Source organism: Corythoichthys intestinalis, chromosome 10 (genome assembly GCF_030265065.1).
Source record: "Corythoichthys intestinalis isolate RoL2023-P3 chromosome 10, ASM3026506v1, whole genome shotgun sequence".
Classification (NCBI taxonomy): Eukaryota; Metazoa; Chordata; class Actinopteri; order Syngnathiformes; family Syngnathidae; genus Corythoichthys; species Corythoichthys intestinalis.
Window position 1 is genome coordinate 36,513,908 of NC_080404.1, and position 14,972 is coordinate 36,528,879.

At 39.0% G+C, this 14,972-nt stretch overlaps 1 protein-coding gene across 1 annotated transcript in view; it reads right to left on the bottom strand.

Moving 5' to 3' along the window:
- Window positions 1-14,972, bottom strand: part of LOC130922658 (PDZ domain-containing protein 7-like) — a 49,682-nt gene that overhangs the window by 22,240 nt on the left and 12,470 nt on the right. Inside the window, exons 4-9 of the mRNA XM_057847574.1 lie at window positions 10,186-10,322; window positions 9,953-10,090; window positions 9,710-9,884; window positions 9,264-9,440; window positions 7,436-7,583; window positions 1,495-1,555 (exon numbers count right to left, since the gene is read on the bottom strand). Of these exons, the coding sequence (XP_057703557.1) occupies window positions 1,495-1,555; window positions 7,436-7,583; window positions 9,264-9,440; window positions 9,710-9,884; window positions 9,953-10,090; window positions 10,186-10,318 (832 nt within the window). The 5' untranslated portion in view covers window positions 10,319-10,322. The remainder of the gene's footprint in view (window positions 1-1,494; window positions 1,556-7,435; window positions 7,584-9,263; window positions 9,441-9,709; window positions 9,885-9,952; window positions 10,091-10,185; window positions 10,323-14,972) is intronic.

The following is a 14,972-nucleotide window of genomic DNA, read 5'->3' on the forward strand; positions in this document are numbered from 1 at the left end:
CTTAATCTTCGAGTTAGCGGGGGATTAATTAGTCGATGGAGTTGATTTCAACCACCATTGACTCGCGCTAGCTTATCCACTCAGGAGCCTTGAAACCAACAAATAACTGACAAACTGCATGATATTTGTTGAAATCAACTCCACCGGCTAATTAAACCCCCACTAACTCGAAGATTACGTCTAATTAAAAAAATTCTGAACTTCGGGTTAGGGTTTAGGGGGTTAGGGTTAACAGCATATAAGTGCCAATGTAAAACAATGCACATTGACTGCACAATAATCAACAACACGCGAATTGAAAATGAATTGTGCAATAAACAGTGCAATAAACTCAAAGGTGGGGGCAGGAGCGAATGTGCGTGCACAACCCTGGAAGGACGCCATACACACACGCGTCAATTTGGCCACAAAACGTGGCGGCAACTAAGCACTTTACACTCAATTGGACTAATAACACATCCCAAAGATGCTAAACGAACACGTCACCTCACGGCATAAATGTGCAACACAAAAATGATGTAAACAATGCTTGCGGACTTGGAGCGATGACTACCCTCTGTTACAATGGAAAAGCTATGAAACAGCCGCGCATGTAGCGGCTTCAACCTATCGCTGGAACCCTCCAGAATTAAGGAAAATACTCACGTTTATTCATGGACACACACAGATCAACATTCCCTCGCACATCTCAACAAGTGGCTGCACTCGGCTCGAATGTTCATCACGCCTTTCTCAGTCCCAAAACACTTAGTGCGTGTGACTCGAGCCCAAACCAGGAAGTAACTATGAGCGAAGGAAACGAACCTTTGGGAACCTTTCTAACATTTTCTATTCAAAATGCTCTTCGTACATGATTACAATTGTTTTCATTCTAAGTACATTATGAGGCAATAACAAAATAGTAACGCACAGACACTAAGAAAACTGCCTTTAATCAGATTACTGGTTTGGAAAAATGAACGCGTTAGATTGCTCGTTACTGAAAGAAATTAATCCGATTACAGTAACGACAACACTTGCTGTTGGGAGATTTACAATCACCTCGACATCCACGAGCACAACAATGGTGTATATTACATATTAGCGCGAAACTGTTGTAGCATTAAAAGCATGTTGTCATTCTGTGTTTGAACACACACACGCACACAAACAATACAAAGGCAGCCAAGTTTAATTTTCCCAATGTTCTATGTGTGCTTTGTGAGAATCCCAAGCAGTCTGACCTCTTGTCCTATTAATCTTTTAAGCTTCTCAGACAGGACATGAACTAAGAATGATCTTCATTTATTTCTTTTGTGGTATCTAATATAACTCTTTGAATGTTCAAAATCAACTCTCTGAGACACAGATGTCAGCTCGCGTTTTCAACCCGGATAACGGGGTGAAATTCCCTGCTTTTACTCCATGCGAAGTGAAGCAGCGTTGCCAGCAGTATGAAAAACATGTTTGACAATACAGTATTATGTTGTGTTAGAGTGGAAAAGGTCAACATACATTTGTCCAGCCAGCCATACTCGGCCACCATCTCCTTGTATGCAGGATATCTTCCAGCTTCCTGTAACAGCACACGCACAAAATCATACATAAAAAGTCTGTTTCATTGTTGTCATCCGGCACCACTCTCGGCTCCCTCGGTGATTTTTCAAATACCAGGTGTTGGTTTATCCCGTCTTTATAAATAATTTCAAAACTTTCAACCATGATTAAAAAAAAAAAAATGAAAAAGAGAAAAATATTTGTATAAGGTGGTTTTAATGAGGGAACTACCTTTTATGAGGCTGTATGACAGTAGTGGAAGGGAATTGTGACCTGCATTAAACGCAGAGGTGGGTAGAGTAGCAAAAACTTTACTCAAATACTTACTTCAAAATAATATTACACGTGTAAAAGTAAAAGTAGTCATCCAAAAAAATGTACTCAAGACCAAGTAAAAAAGTATTTGGTGAAAAGAATACTGAAGTAATAAGTAACATTGTGAGTAAAGCCTTACATTTTTGTTTGATTTTATTTTATTTTTTTAACAATGGTATTTATTTTCTCAGCGCAAAGTTATCCATATGAATGGCGTACCGCAAGCAACACGTCACTTCCGCTCATTAATATTCATGACATTAGCTACTGTTGCTAAGTAGGGACAAGCTACCGTTTGTCCCTAATAGGAAATGAATGGAAATCGTGTACGAAGGAGATGTTTACAGAGCTAAACATACCAATTCTCACCGAAAATGATGTGCCTGGTGCCAAATTCACTGGCAAAGATGTGGAAGAACATAAAAATGTTCAGTTAAAGAGATGGCTTGAGTGTCGAAGGCTGAAAAAGACGAAAAAAACGAGCCGACCTAAGCATAGCTTTAGCTTTTTTATCGACGCGACTGACAATGACATTCTCCTGTTTCAACAAGCTATCCTTTACCATGAGCCCTGTCTTTCTTATATATCCTCTGGTTGTCCTACGTCTCTTACCGTTCTTGGGGGTAATTTAGTTAGCTTTGTGTAGCGATCGCAAATGCTACTCAGTGACAGCCAACGAACACTTTTAATTTTTTCATTAATAACACATCTTAATTCTATAATTTAGTTACACTTCCCCCTTACTAAAGTTGTTATATATATATATATATATATATATACAGGGGTGCACATAAGTGGTCCGCATGCACGCATGCATACTGGACGTAGACAAATGCGCTGGCCCTCAACGGCTTCCATACGCTCTTGCGTACCGATGGCCGACCACTGTATTTGCGGCGGACACGAGAAAATTTTGAAGAGGCAGGCCACACTAAGTAATTACTTTAGTGATGGGACGAAATGAGCCGAGGTTCTGAAGCTTGTGTCGAGTAACGGGAGGGGGGTTTCCACGAAGCTTGTAGCGAGGCGCACTTCATTTCGGCAAAACCCGGAAATGATGACGTGGGAAGCCTTGCCGGCGGCCGGTGGCCGGCGGCCGGCTGAATCTCGTGAGTGCTTCGGAAGTGATCCAACGTTTGGCGCACATTGCAAAAACAGGACAGACTACGGTATAAATTGGTTGCAAAACGCAATGGCGATCGCCTGTTATCTCACATTTTGTGGATTTCGGGCTCCTGTACTTGTTACATCTGTGCGCAACAGTGCAACCAGTGCAATCTTTTTTCGAGCCTTGTCCTTTGCTTGCGATGGAACCTGCGCGAAAAGAGCGATCCTCCCCTGTATGGGAACATTTTGATTTGATTGCTTTCAATAAGGTAAGGGAGAAAAACTACTTTAATATAAATGTGTGTGTGTGTACCTATCTGAACCAAACATCAACAGAATGAACAATCCATTAGTGTACTGGGAGGCACAAAAGAATACCTACCCAAATTTATATAAACTGGCACTCACATTTCTCTGCACCCCAGCTTCATCTGTGCCTTGTGAAAGAATATTTTTTAAAGCTGGTGAAATATTTTCCCCAAAAAAAAAAGAAACTGTTTAAAGCCAGCCACTGTGGGAAAGCTATTACAGTCAATGGGAAAACCCATTGGCAGTGTATCAAATACTTGTTCTCCCCACTGTATATATATAACAGAAACGGTAACAGTGGCAGTCAGATACCATTGTAATTCTTTTCAGGTCATTCATTGTCATACAGATGCAGTACAGCACAACGTTACGCTAAAAGAATAAGTTGAAAATATAAAAATGGCATACCTCTTTGTCCTCTGAAAGACCATGCCAACCCAACATAATGTTTACTGCATATGAAATGTGAATGGATTCACCGAGCTGGTGTTAAAGTCCGCGCAAGTTGATTCGGTCTTCACATTTTTTCCTCCCGAGTTTTTGGTTTCCGGAAACGTAAGAAGAAACATCCTTCATGGGTCGTAATGTCTAGAGTTGTTTCTACAAGTTCCAAAAAAGCAACGCGTGATCGGTATGTTCGTATTTGAAAGATTACCGGCGAAAAGTAGCACAAATTACTTTAAGTCTATGCGAGGGCGGGTCTATAATGTCCCACTTCGGCTTTACTTCCGCTTTACGATGCGACGTCACGGTCTAAAAATAGCCTGCGTGCGGTACGCCAAACCACATTAAGACAATAAATAAATAAATAAATGAAAATATTGAATTCCGGCGAGAGAAAAAATATGACAGAAATGAAGCATTATTCGTCCAAAGAGCATGACTGCCCTCTAGTGGAGAAAATCGTTCCAAGTTTGAATACTGATTAGTATCTTTATAGTAATTATTATGAAATTAAAAAGACCATATCTCCGGTTTTCAGCGGTCAGTCGATGCCAAATAAAAACTGGGAGAGACGTTAAAATCCGCGCTTTCGAGTCATGTTGAGGGCAGCACTCTATGTCAAATACTTAATTTTTTACGGTGCTTTAAAGACGCCATGTGATTGAACAGACTGGCATAGAATGGCAAGCTTGCATCTGATTGGTATAATGGAGTCCTGTTATTATTGTTGCAACGTCTCATTGGTGAAATTGGTAGCGCTACTCTTGGCATCGCTGGCAAAAAAAAATCTAATATGTAGAATAAAGAGAATAAAAGTAACGATTATTGTGTAGCCCAAAGTAGCGGGGTAGGAGTAGCATTTTTTCTTCACAAATCTACTCATGTAAAAGTAAAAAGTATGGCTGAGAAAAACTACTCTTTGGAGTACATTTTTCTAAAAATGTTAATGAAGTAAATCTAACGGAGTACATGTAACACATTACTACACACCTCTGATTAAACTTGAGTTGTGATTGGTTCTTTTTTAAAACAGCTACTGTCTCAGTTTTAAGCACACACTGTAATAACCACATGATTCACTTCAATTCCCATTTTTACTTCACGTACAGTATATTAGGAGTAATTCTTATTTTCCCAAACAAATACAGTAGTACCTCTACTTAAGAAGGTCTCTACGTAGAGAACTTTCAGGTAGAGACACGCCTCAATGGCAAAATATTGCTTCTTGTTAAGAAAGAAATTTCAGGATACAAAAGGCAAAAATACAGTATGGCTGGTACTCGCAGCGGCCAGAGTTTACTGAACGTAACATACTTTAACATACAACAGCTACTCTACTGTTGGCTATTGCCTAGCATTCCTGTCATCCAGTTGGCTGAGAGGGACCTCTACTGTATGTGTATGTGTGTATCCCAGCGTCCTCTTCATTCGCCCCTCGTGTTGCGACAGCTTTACATCAGTGTATTAACTTTTATTCTTTACTCTATTCATGGTTTTTTACATTATGCACAACTCAGTTTTTATGTTTAATGTGCAATAATCTAATTGTAACATGTATTTGTTACATGTTTTTATGCATTTTTATGTATTATAAAGGATTTATGTCTGAATTTTGCGGGGGCTTGGAATGGATTAGGGTATTTACATGGAAAATGCGTCTCCACTTACAGAATTTTCAAAGTTCAGAAACTACGTACTTCCAGAACTAATTAATTTCTGAAGTAGAGGTACCACCGTACAAGCATTGGCACAGACGGGATTTGAACTTCTAATGCCACAGGGTTTCACATGATGGCATCAACACCCTCTCTAATTGGAAAATTGTCAGTAGTGTTTGTAAAAGTTATTGTACCGGGTATTTATGATGGTGTTGTTGTTGTTTAACTATTTTAAGTTGAATTTAATTCTCGCTTTTAGTAAAAACCTGACTGTATGCTATGTGTATATTTTCAGGTACAGCATATCACAATAGCGAATACAGCCCTCACAAAACTGTAAATATTGATCTCTTCATAGAACTACACTGATAAAAACAAAAATATTGACCATTACGACTTGATTTAGATATTTTATATTAAAATGGAGTCAAAATTGTTGCTTGCAGTTTAGACCAGGGCAGGGGTTGATTTGATCTTGCCGGAACAAGATCCGGCACCTCTTGATTTTGGCCTCCCTGTGTTCCGGGACTTATTTGGGCCGATCCGGCACCTCTCGTGCATATAAAATAATAACAATATAAAAAAGTTGGTGGGAAAGAAGGAGGGGAGACGTTGATGGCTTTATCCACTTTATTGTGGCAACAATAAGAAAACAATAAACAAAATAATAGCGGACTGCTGCCACATTCGACCGCAAACTTTTGCTTCTCACTCGTCTCCTCCTCGCTTCCTACTACTCACAGCTCTGCAGTCCCAGCGTCTCTTAAACAGATCGTGTATAGTGTCTTGTTTTGAGTTTTTTGTTGACAAAGGTATCGAACACACGATATGGTGACAACTTTGTTTCTTTATTAACACATGGAGCTAACAGTACGAACACAGCTTGGGGCTCTCGGCAGGCTGTGCCTCTCTATCGCATTCCCGCATCACGTGACCAAAACAACAGTAACGTTGCGTGCACTTCAGCGTGCCTCGGAAAACATCAGAATATTACACACTGTTACGGACATTACAGTATAAAATAAAATAATAGTATGCATAATTTCATTTACACAACAAATCCCAAGAATTGCATGTTGTTTATAAAACATTTAACGTTGTTTGAAAGAGTCGGAGATTTGTTGATGCACTGAAAAGTTGGACCAACAAATCACGCCCCTGACATTAAAAAAAAAAAAACTTTTGAAATTTGCGGCATCTGGGGCTCAAGCAGCCAGGATCAAACGGTATTTAAACATGCCAAAAAGGCAGTTGCATTTACTGTCTTTTTCAAAAAGAAGGAAGATGGTTCAAAACGAGTCAGAAAAGCACAGAGAAAAGAAAGAAAAGTCCCGCAGCATAGCAAGTGGGCGGGCATTTGCGTTTTGTTTTCAGCACCATTTTCTGCATATGTTCCAGGACCTCTCCCCGTGTCATCATCCCTGCGCTGTAATATGTACTTTGTGTTCCGACACCTTATGATTTACAAATTAAACACTGGACCCAGGGCGTCTAAACTATGGCCTGTGGGCCAACAGCGGGCCACAGCCCTGTTTTTATGAGTCCGCAGCAAATTATGAAAATATCAATTGCACAAAAACTTAAATTCAGCCTACATTCGACTGTACTTCTCATCTTTAACACTAGATTGAGATAGTCACTTAAAAAGGACCTCTCCATTAGCTCAGGGGTCAAAACCTAAAAACATGTTGAAATCAATGTAGGAAACTGTGGAGCATTTCAGTATTTTGTTTTGCATAAATAAACTTAAATTAAAAATAAATAAATAAAGACAGAAAGTTGGCAATGAGTGATCATTTCCAATCAGATATTTACAAAAATCTCAGGAATGTACTTACCCGTATATTGTACATGTGATGAATTGGAGCTATAATTGGCTGCAACACAAGCTGGAAGTAGCACATCATAGAGCAAATTCGAACCTGATCCCAGCCCGCATATCAATAATGAACACGGGACCCAGTTCAAAACACGCAACCTGAGATGAGCAGCTCTCGAACTCAATTTGGTGACCCAACAGAAAGGTGGACGCCGTCACGCAGAATTAGATAAAGAGAAATTCTCACCCTGATGGTTAACACGACATGTGCATTGCTCTTGAGGACCTCCACGGCGCCGCCATGTGTGATGTCATCGAAGCTGACCCCGTTGGCCGACAGGATCTGATCTCCCATTTTGATGCCTTGCCGCTCCGCCAAGCCACCTGGGTCCATCCTGACATTAAAAAAAATGTTAAAATTAAGCATCAGCCATTGGACTTAAAGAGAACCTAAGACTTAAAGACTTGTAGGCTCTATTAAGCCACAATTGTTCTTTTACTAAAATATGTTTATTAAAAACGTAAAATATTGCCATTGATTTAAAATCTATAATATTTCGTACATGTTTTGACCTACGGAGGGCGCCATGTTTTTAAACCTGCAATGGACGCTCAGGGTGATGATGTCACTCGACGAATACAGTACTACCAGGTTACTACAATTCCTTCTATGCGGCGAGACGTCCAACACATGCGCTCATCGGTTAAAAGCGGCGAGTACTTACTCTTTGTGTTTTTATTGAGTCTTTTATTACCTTTTCATTGCCTCAGAATACTTTTTGCATGTGTTTCCCTCTTATACTTTTAAGCACTGTGTTTTCTTGTGGTAGCTTTAGAGCAGATTGTTGATCTGTTGATCACATTAGCATATTTAACCCACCCTTATTTGATATTATTATGTTTGAGTATTTTCTTATGTATGTTCTGTCGGTACGCATCTAAACAAAACAAGCTCAAAGCGCACGGTAGTACTTTGAGTGACAAACTCGCCTCTTGTAAGGCGTTTTGCCAGTATAGCACATTTTGGCAGAACACCGTTTTTTCCCCTCTACTCTCATCTCGTCTCATCCCGTCTTTCCTGTTCATTTTGCGTTTACTACTCCTTTTGTGAAATATCGACCGTGCTGTCATGCTCATTAATGTTCCTCCGGGTTCAAATTTTATAGCGTTAAACAGATGACATGTTTATGTCTCTAGAGTCATACTCTGGAAGCTTGGCAGCATAGCCATGTGATGTCACCGCTCTGCGACGTCAACAACAATGGCGACCTACTAGATAAACGAATTTTACAAATTGTATAAAAATGAAAACATCAAGAGGGGTTTCAATATCAAATTATTTTAACTCATAATAACGTTTATCTTTTATGAACAACAAGTCTTTCTCTCTATGGATCCGTATAAAATAAATAAAACATGTTACAAATTTATATGAGAAATAATTGATTTTACTGCCATTTGCATATCTTAACAGAATTTTATCTAATAACTAAATCTACTTCATATATATTATATATATTTAAAAAATATATTGCTCAATTAATTATACAAATACAGTACTATTTTTAAAATTATATTATCTAAAAAGAAATAGTCACCAATAACTAAATCTACTTAATATATATTATATATATTTAAAAAATATATTCCTCAATTAATTATACAAATACATTACTATTTTTTAAATTATATTATCTAAAAATAAATAGTCACCAATTATTTAATGGTTGTTCATATACAAATGTATACTATACTAGTTAAACTAATTTTACAAATTGTATAAAACCGAAAACATCAAGAGGGGTTTCAATATCAAAATTATTTTATCTCATAATAACGTTTATCTTTTAAGAAATACAAGTATTTCTATCCGTGGATCCCTTTTAGAGTTTGTCAGAGTACAGGAGCTGGAAATAGGTCTTTACTTTCTACTCTACCATTAACAGCGTTAGATGTCCGATAAATTCTGAATTGGGGGCTGCTAGCCGTCCAAGTTCAAATGTACTTGGATGTCAATCGCCATCAGTAGAACTAAAACAAAATTAGTAACTTCCCAAATGGCTCATTATGATTACTTGGACACGTAAATTCCCAGTCCAAACTCTCGCCCTCCTCGGATGTTGAAGCCCAGGTAGCAGTCATCGGACGTGGTGAAGAGATGAACAGTCCTGCGGAGGGCGCTGTCTGGGCCGGCTTCCAAAGGCGCATGTCCACTGTCCTGCACCACCATTCGCCGGTGAATCAGGTCCACCCTAAAACACAATGTGCAATTCGCTCGGATTTTGTCGTAATGTTTTATTCTGTTGCTCATGTGCTGTATTTTTTCCCCTCCAAATTCCACACTGTGCTTTCCCTCCCATAGGAGCACTGGAGGTTTTTTCCTTCTTCCACCCTAATGTTTTCCCTTTTCCATCAAAGGAATCCTCCACCTACGTTCTGCCTGAATATATATCACTGACTTTTTTCGATTTTTCTTGGCACGATTGAGACTGAAAAACTAATTCCTTGTGCCCCCGCTCACCACATAGTCTTCTCCTCGGAGTAGCGTATGCCCGGGATTTTGCCCACAGACCTCACTGCCATCCTCAGACGGACATTTCCCGTCAGAACCTTGATAGCACTGCTCATGGTGATGTTCTCCAGCCTCACGCCGTTCACCTCCACGAGCTGGTCCCCCACAGCCAGGCCGGCCCGAGCTGGGTCATAGAACCCGTAAGTAGGGAAGTAGGTAACTAACTCGAACGGAGAACTGCTTCCTGCTAACCTGCTGAGCTGTGCTCATCCACCTTGCTGACAAAAATCCCCAGTCCATGTTCTGATCCGCCTCGCACACTGAAACCCAAACGTCCATCCACCGTCCTGTCTACTGTCACCGTGCGGATTTCAGCTGTGTCATCTCCGTCTGAAAATACCAAATAGCACTTATCAGATTTCAATTAGAGCAGTTTTTCCATCACAAATAATATAGTTTACTAGTCTATTTATTTTCTTTCTCACCCTGTATAGGCGCGCTGATGAGGATGATTCCAGGAGAGGAGGACCTCCGTCTGTGTCCTTGTTGTTGCCTCCTCGGCATATAGCTGTGGGACCCCCCGTTGTGGACGTGGGGGTGCCTGCCCCCATTCGTCATCTCCCTTTGGGAGTGAGCCATAGCATCAGTGTCACAAGCCTTTCCTCAGTCATTCAGATGTTCTGAGATAATAATACAAAGTAACCGAAAGGAGGAATTCCACTGTTTATGACAGTGTGGCTGTCTTTTTGTAGCTCTCACTCTCTTTGTGGAGTCCAATTAGAAATAGGTACGGTGCATCCCCCTCAAGCCATGTTTAATTAACAAGGGTGTCTAATGTGGCGAGCCATCCTGGTGAGATCCTGTGACTTTTTCTGGGTGGTAAAAGTACATTTATTTAAATACGTATAAAGAAAATGGTTAGTTAACTCTTGTTGACAAATAGACAGGGACTTGACATCAACACAACTTGCATGAACATGACAATGCAACAGGACTGAAAAGGACCAGGAGCTTAAATACAAAGACCAGGTTACGAGATGAGATAAAGTTGGTAGGAAGAACAGGGAGAGGGGAAGTTTATTGGCCAGACACAAGGAGAACGTAACAACAAGTGACATGGATTGGTAAACACAAGGACAAAACATACTGTGGCATAAATTAGAATGAAACAAACACAAAACAAGACAGGGCAAATCACTTGTAATGAATGTAGTAAAGTAATGAAAGATGAATATGTATAGTGAGGAAAATAAGCATTTGAACACCCTGTGATTTAGCAAGTTCTCCCACTTTGAAATGATGGATGGGTTTGAAATTGTCATGGTAGGTGCTTGTCCACTGTAAGAAAGAATCTGAAAAAAATCCCCAAATCACAATGTATGATTTTTTAAACAATTTATTTGTATTACACAGCTGCAAAAAAGTATTTGAACACCTGAAATCAATGTCCAAATTTGGTACAGCAGCCTTTGTTTACAATTACAACGGTCAAACGTTTTCACCAGGTTTGCACAGACTGCAGCAAGGATTTTGCACCACTGCTCCACACAGATCTTCTTTAGATCGATCAGGTTTCTGGACTCTCACTGAGAAACACGAAGTTCGAGCTTCCTCTTAAGATTTTCTGTTGGGTTTAGGTCTGGAGACGGGCTAGGCCCCTCCAGAACTTTGATATTCTTTTTATTAAGCCACTCCTTGTTTATTCTGGCTGTCTGCTCTAGACTATTGTCATGTTGGAAGACCCAGTCACGACCCATTTTCAATGCTCTAACTGAGGGAAGGAGGTTATTCCCCAAAATCTCACAATACGTGACACTGGTCATCCTCTCCTTTATACAACGCAGTCGTCCAATTCCATGTGCAGAAAAACACCCCCAAAATGTGATGCTACCACCTCCATGCTTCACAGTAGGGATGGTGTTCTTGGGATGGTACTCATCATTCTTCTTCTCCCAAACACTGTGAGTGGAATTTAGACAAAAAAAGTTCTATTTTAATCTCATATGACCACATGACTTTCTCCCATGAATCCTCTGGATCATCCAAATGGTCACTGGCAAACTTAAAACGGGCCTGGTCATGTGCAGGTTTAAGCAGGGGAACCTTCCGTGACATGCAGGATTTTAAACCATGATGTCTTAGTGTATTAACAACAGTAACCTTGGAAATGGTGGCTCCAGCTCCTTTCAGGTCATTGACCAGCTCCTCCTGTGTAGTTCTTGGCTGATTCCTCACCATTTTTAGGATCATTGAGACCCTACGAGGTAGATCTTGCATGGAGCCCCAGTCCGAGGGAGATTGACAGTCATGTTTAGCTTCTTTCAGTTTCTAATAATTGCTCCAACAGTGAATCTTACATCACCAAGACGCTTGGCAAATGCCCGTTCCAGCCTTGTAGTGGTCTAAAATTCTGTCTCTGGTGTCTTTGAACAGCTCTTCAGGGTGTATGGTGTGGACAGGTGTTTATATGCAATAAACGCCTCATACAGGTGAAAAAGTCAGACTTAAAAGGCCACCTCCACTCCACTTATTCAGGAGAATAAGTGGAGTGGAGGTAGACTTTTTAAACTAACATGTCTATGAGGCTCACAATTCTCTTTAATAGACAGGTGTTCAAATACCTTTTTGCAGCAGTATAATACAAATAAATTGTTAAAAAAGAATACACTGTGATTTCTGGATTTTTTTTTAGATTGTCTCTCACAGTGGACAAGCACCTTCGATGAGAATTTCAAACCTGCCCATTATTTTTAAGTGGGACAACAAAATTGCATGGTGTTCACAGTACTTATTTTCCTCACCGTATTAGGCTAGAATAGTTTCAGGCCTAACATCGTTTCAGTTTTAATCTTAGTTTTTTTTTTTAAATCAATGTGCAATATTTTTGTTTAAACCGTGCCAAAGTTTACATAAGCGCTGCTTAAAACAATATTAAATATAATTTCGAAGAGTAAAACCTCTGACTCATTTTTTTACGGAAACGCTGGCCACTTCTGTATTTTTCTGTTAATCGTCGTGATAGTATTCGCAGATTTAAGTATTTTTCTTTCGGTGGAAATTATAAACAATTTGTGGCCCATTACTTTCCAGTGGAAGGTTATGGAGGTAGATTTGTGTCTTTATTATTCAATCCAAAAAAAAGTTGCTTCAATCAAAGTATATATTTTCAATCGAAGAAAACGTCTCTTCAATCAAAAAAAATGTGTTTGAATGCAAAAATAAATTTGAAACTCAAAAAAATATATTTGAAAACTATTTTTCTTTGATTGAATTTTTTTTTTTTGATTTAAGTCGTTTTTTTTTTTTTTTTATTGAAACACCATTTTTGATTGAAGTCATGTCATTTTGCGTTTGGACCACATTTTGGCTAGGACATTTGTGTCTTTATTATTCAATCAAAAATTAAGTTGCTTCAAACAAAAAAATATATATTTTCAAAAGAAAAATTACTTCAATCAAAAATTTTAAAAAATTCAGTCGTAGAAAAAAAGGTTTGAATGTGAAAAAAATATTTGAGACTCAGAAATTCGCATTTCAACACTTTATTTTTCATTCAAACCGCTTTCTTTGATTGAAGCAATCCTTTTTGTGTTCAAGCCATATTAGGGGTAGGACATTTGTGTCAAAATCATTCAATCGCAATAAAAGTTGCTTTCATCAAAAAACTATTTTTAATCAAAGAAAAAAATCTTTTGCAAAAATATATATTTTTTGAAAATATATTTTTTTATTTGAAATATATAATTTTTTTATTGAAGTATCACTTTTTTGAAAAGCAAAAAGTTTTAAACTCTTTTTTTTTTTCAAAGTGGAAAAAGTTTTGAACACACTTTTTTTTTGAAGTGGGAAAAGTTTTGAAGGCACTTTTTTTCGATTGAATCGTTTTGACACAAAGATTCAACTTCAATGCTAGTTCCGGTGTGTTTGAGTGGCAGCTGATTGCGCCAATGACATAAAAGTATGAAGCAAGAATAATGGCCACCAGGGCTCCATCCAGCCATCGGAGTCTCCTGGACTCCAAGCCGAAAATAGGGCACCGGTACGGGGGTGCAACATCGGCATTTCACCGGAGTACCCGCAACGGCACGTTGCCCTGTCGCGGCACACTGGTCGGACCCCGATATCACCCCCCAGGCGAGGAGGCCGGCTGTCGAGTGGACGGTCCGCAAATGACACGACACTCATTCAAAGTTGAAGTGACGGGGCTCCAGGCGTGGACGCCGGCGACTCGCCGGTAGTCCACTCTCTTACTGGGCAGGCTAGTGTCGGGCCACTCGCCGACCACTCTTGTACCGGCGCGTCGCGGACACTCCGGTTGGAACCAATTGCCAACCGTCACGTCAGGGCAGCGGGTGAAGTTTGCCGTGTTGAATCACATTAAGCAGCAGGGCACCGTACTCTGGTGAAATGCCGATGTCACACCCGCGTACCGGTGCCCTATATTCGGCTTGGACTCCAGGAGACTCCGATGGCTGGATGGAGCCCTGGTGGCCATTATTCTTGCTTCATACTTTTATGCCATTGGCGCAATCAGCAGCCACTCAAACACACCGGAACTAGCGTTGAAGTTGAATCTTTGTGTCAAAATGATTCAATCGAAAAAAAAGTGCCTTCAAAACTTTTCCCACTTCAAAAAAAAAGTGTGTTCAAAACTTTTTCCACTTTGAAAAAAAAAAAAGTTTAAAACTTTTTGCTTTTCAAAAAAAGTGATACTTCAATAAAAAAAATATATATTTCAGATAAAAAAATATATTAAAAAAAAAGTTTTTGCAAATGATTTTTTTCTTTGATTAAAAATAGTTTTTTGATTAAAGCAACTTTTATTGCGATTGAATGATTTTGACACAAATGTCCTACCCCTAATATGGCACAAACACAAAAAAGGATTGCTTCAATCAAAGAAAATGGTTTGAATGAAAAATAAAGTGTTCAAATGCGAATTTCTGAGTCTCAAATATTTTTTCACATTCAAACCTTTTTTTCTACGATTGAATATTTTTAAAATTTTTGATTGAAGTGATTTTCTTTTGAAAATATATATTTTTTTGTTTGAAGCGACTTAATTTTTGATTGAACAATAAAGACACAAATGTCCTAGCCAAAATGTGGTCCAAACGCAAAATGACATGACTTCAATCAAAAATGGTGTTTCAATAAAAAAAAACTTGACTTAAATCCCCCAAAAAAATTTCAAAGAAAAATAGTTTTCAAATATATTTTTTTGAGTTTCAAATTAATTTTTGCATTCAAACACATTTTTTTTTGATTGAAG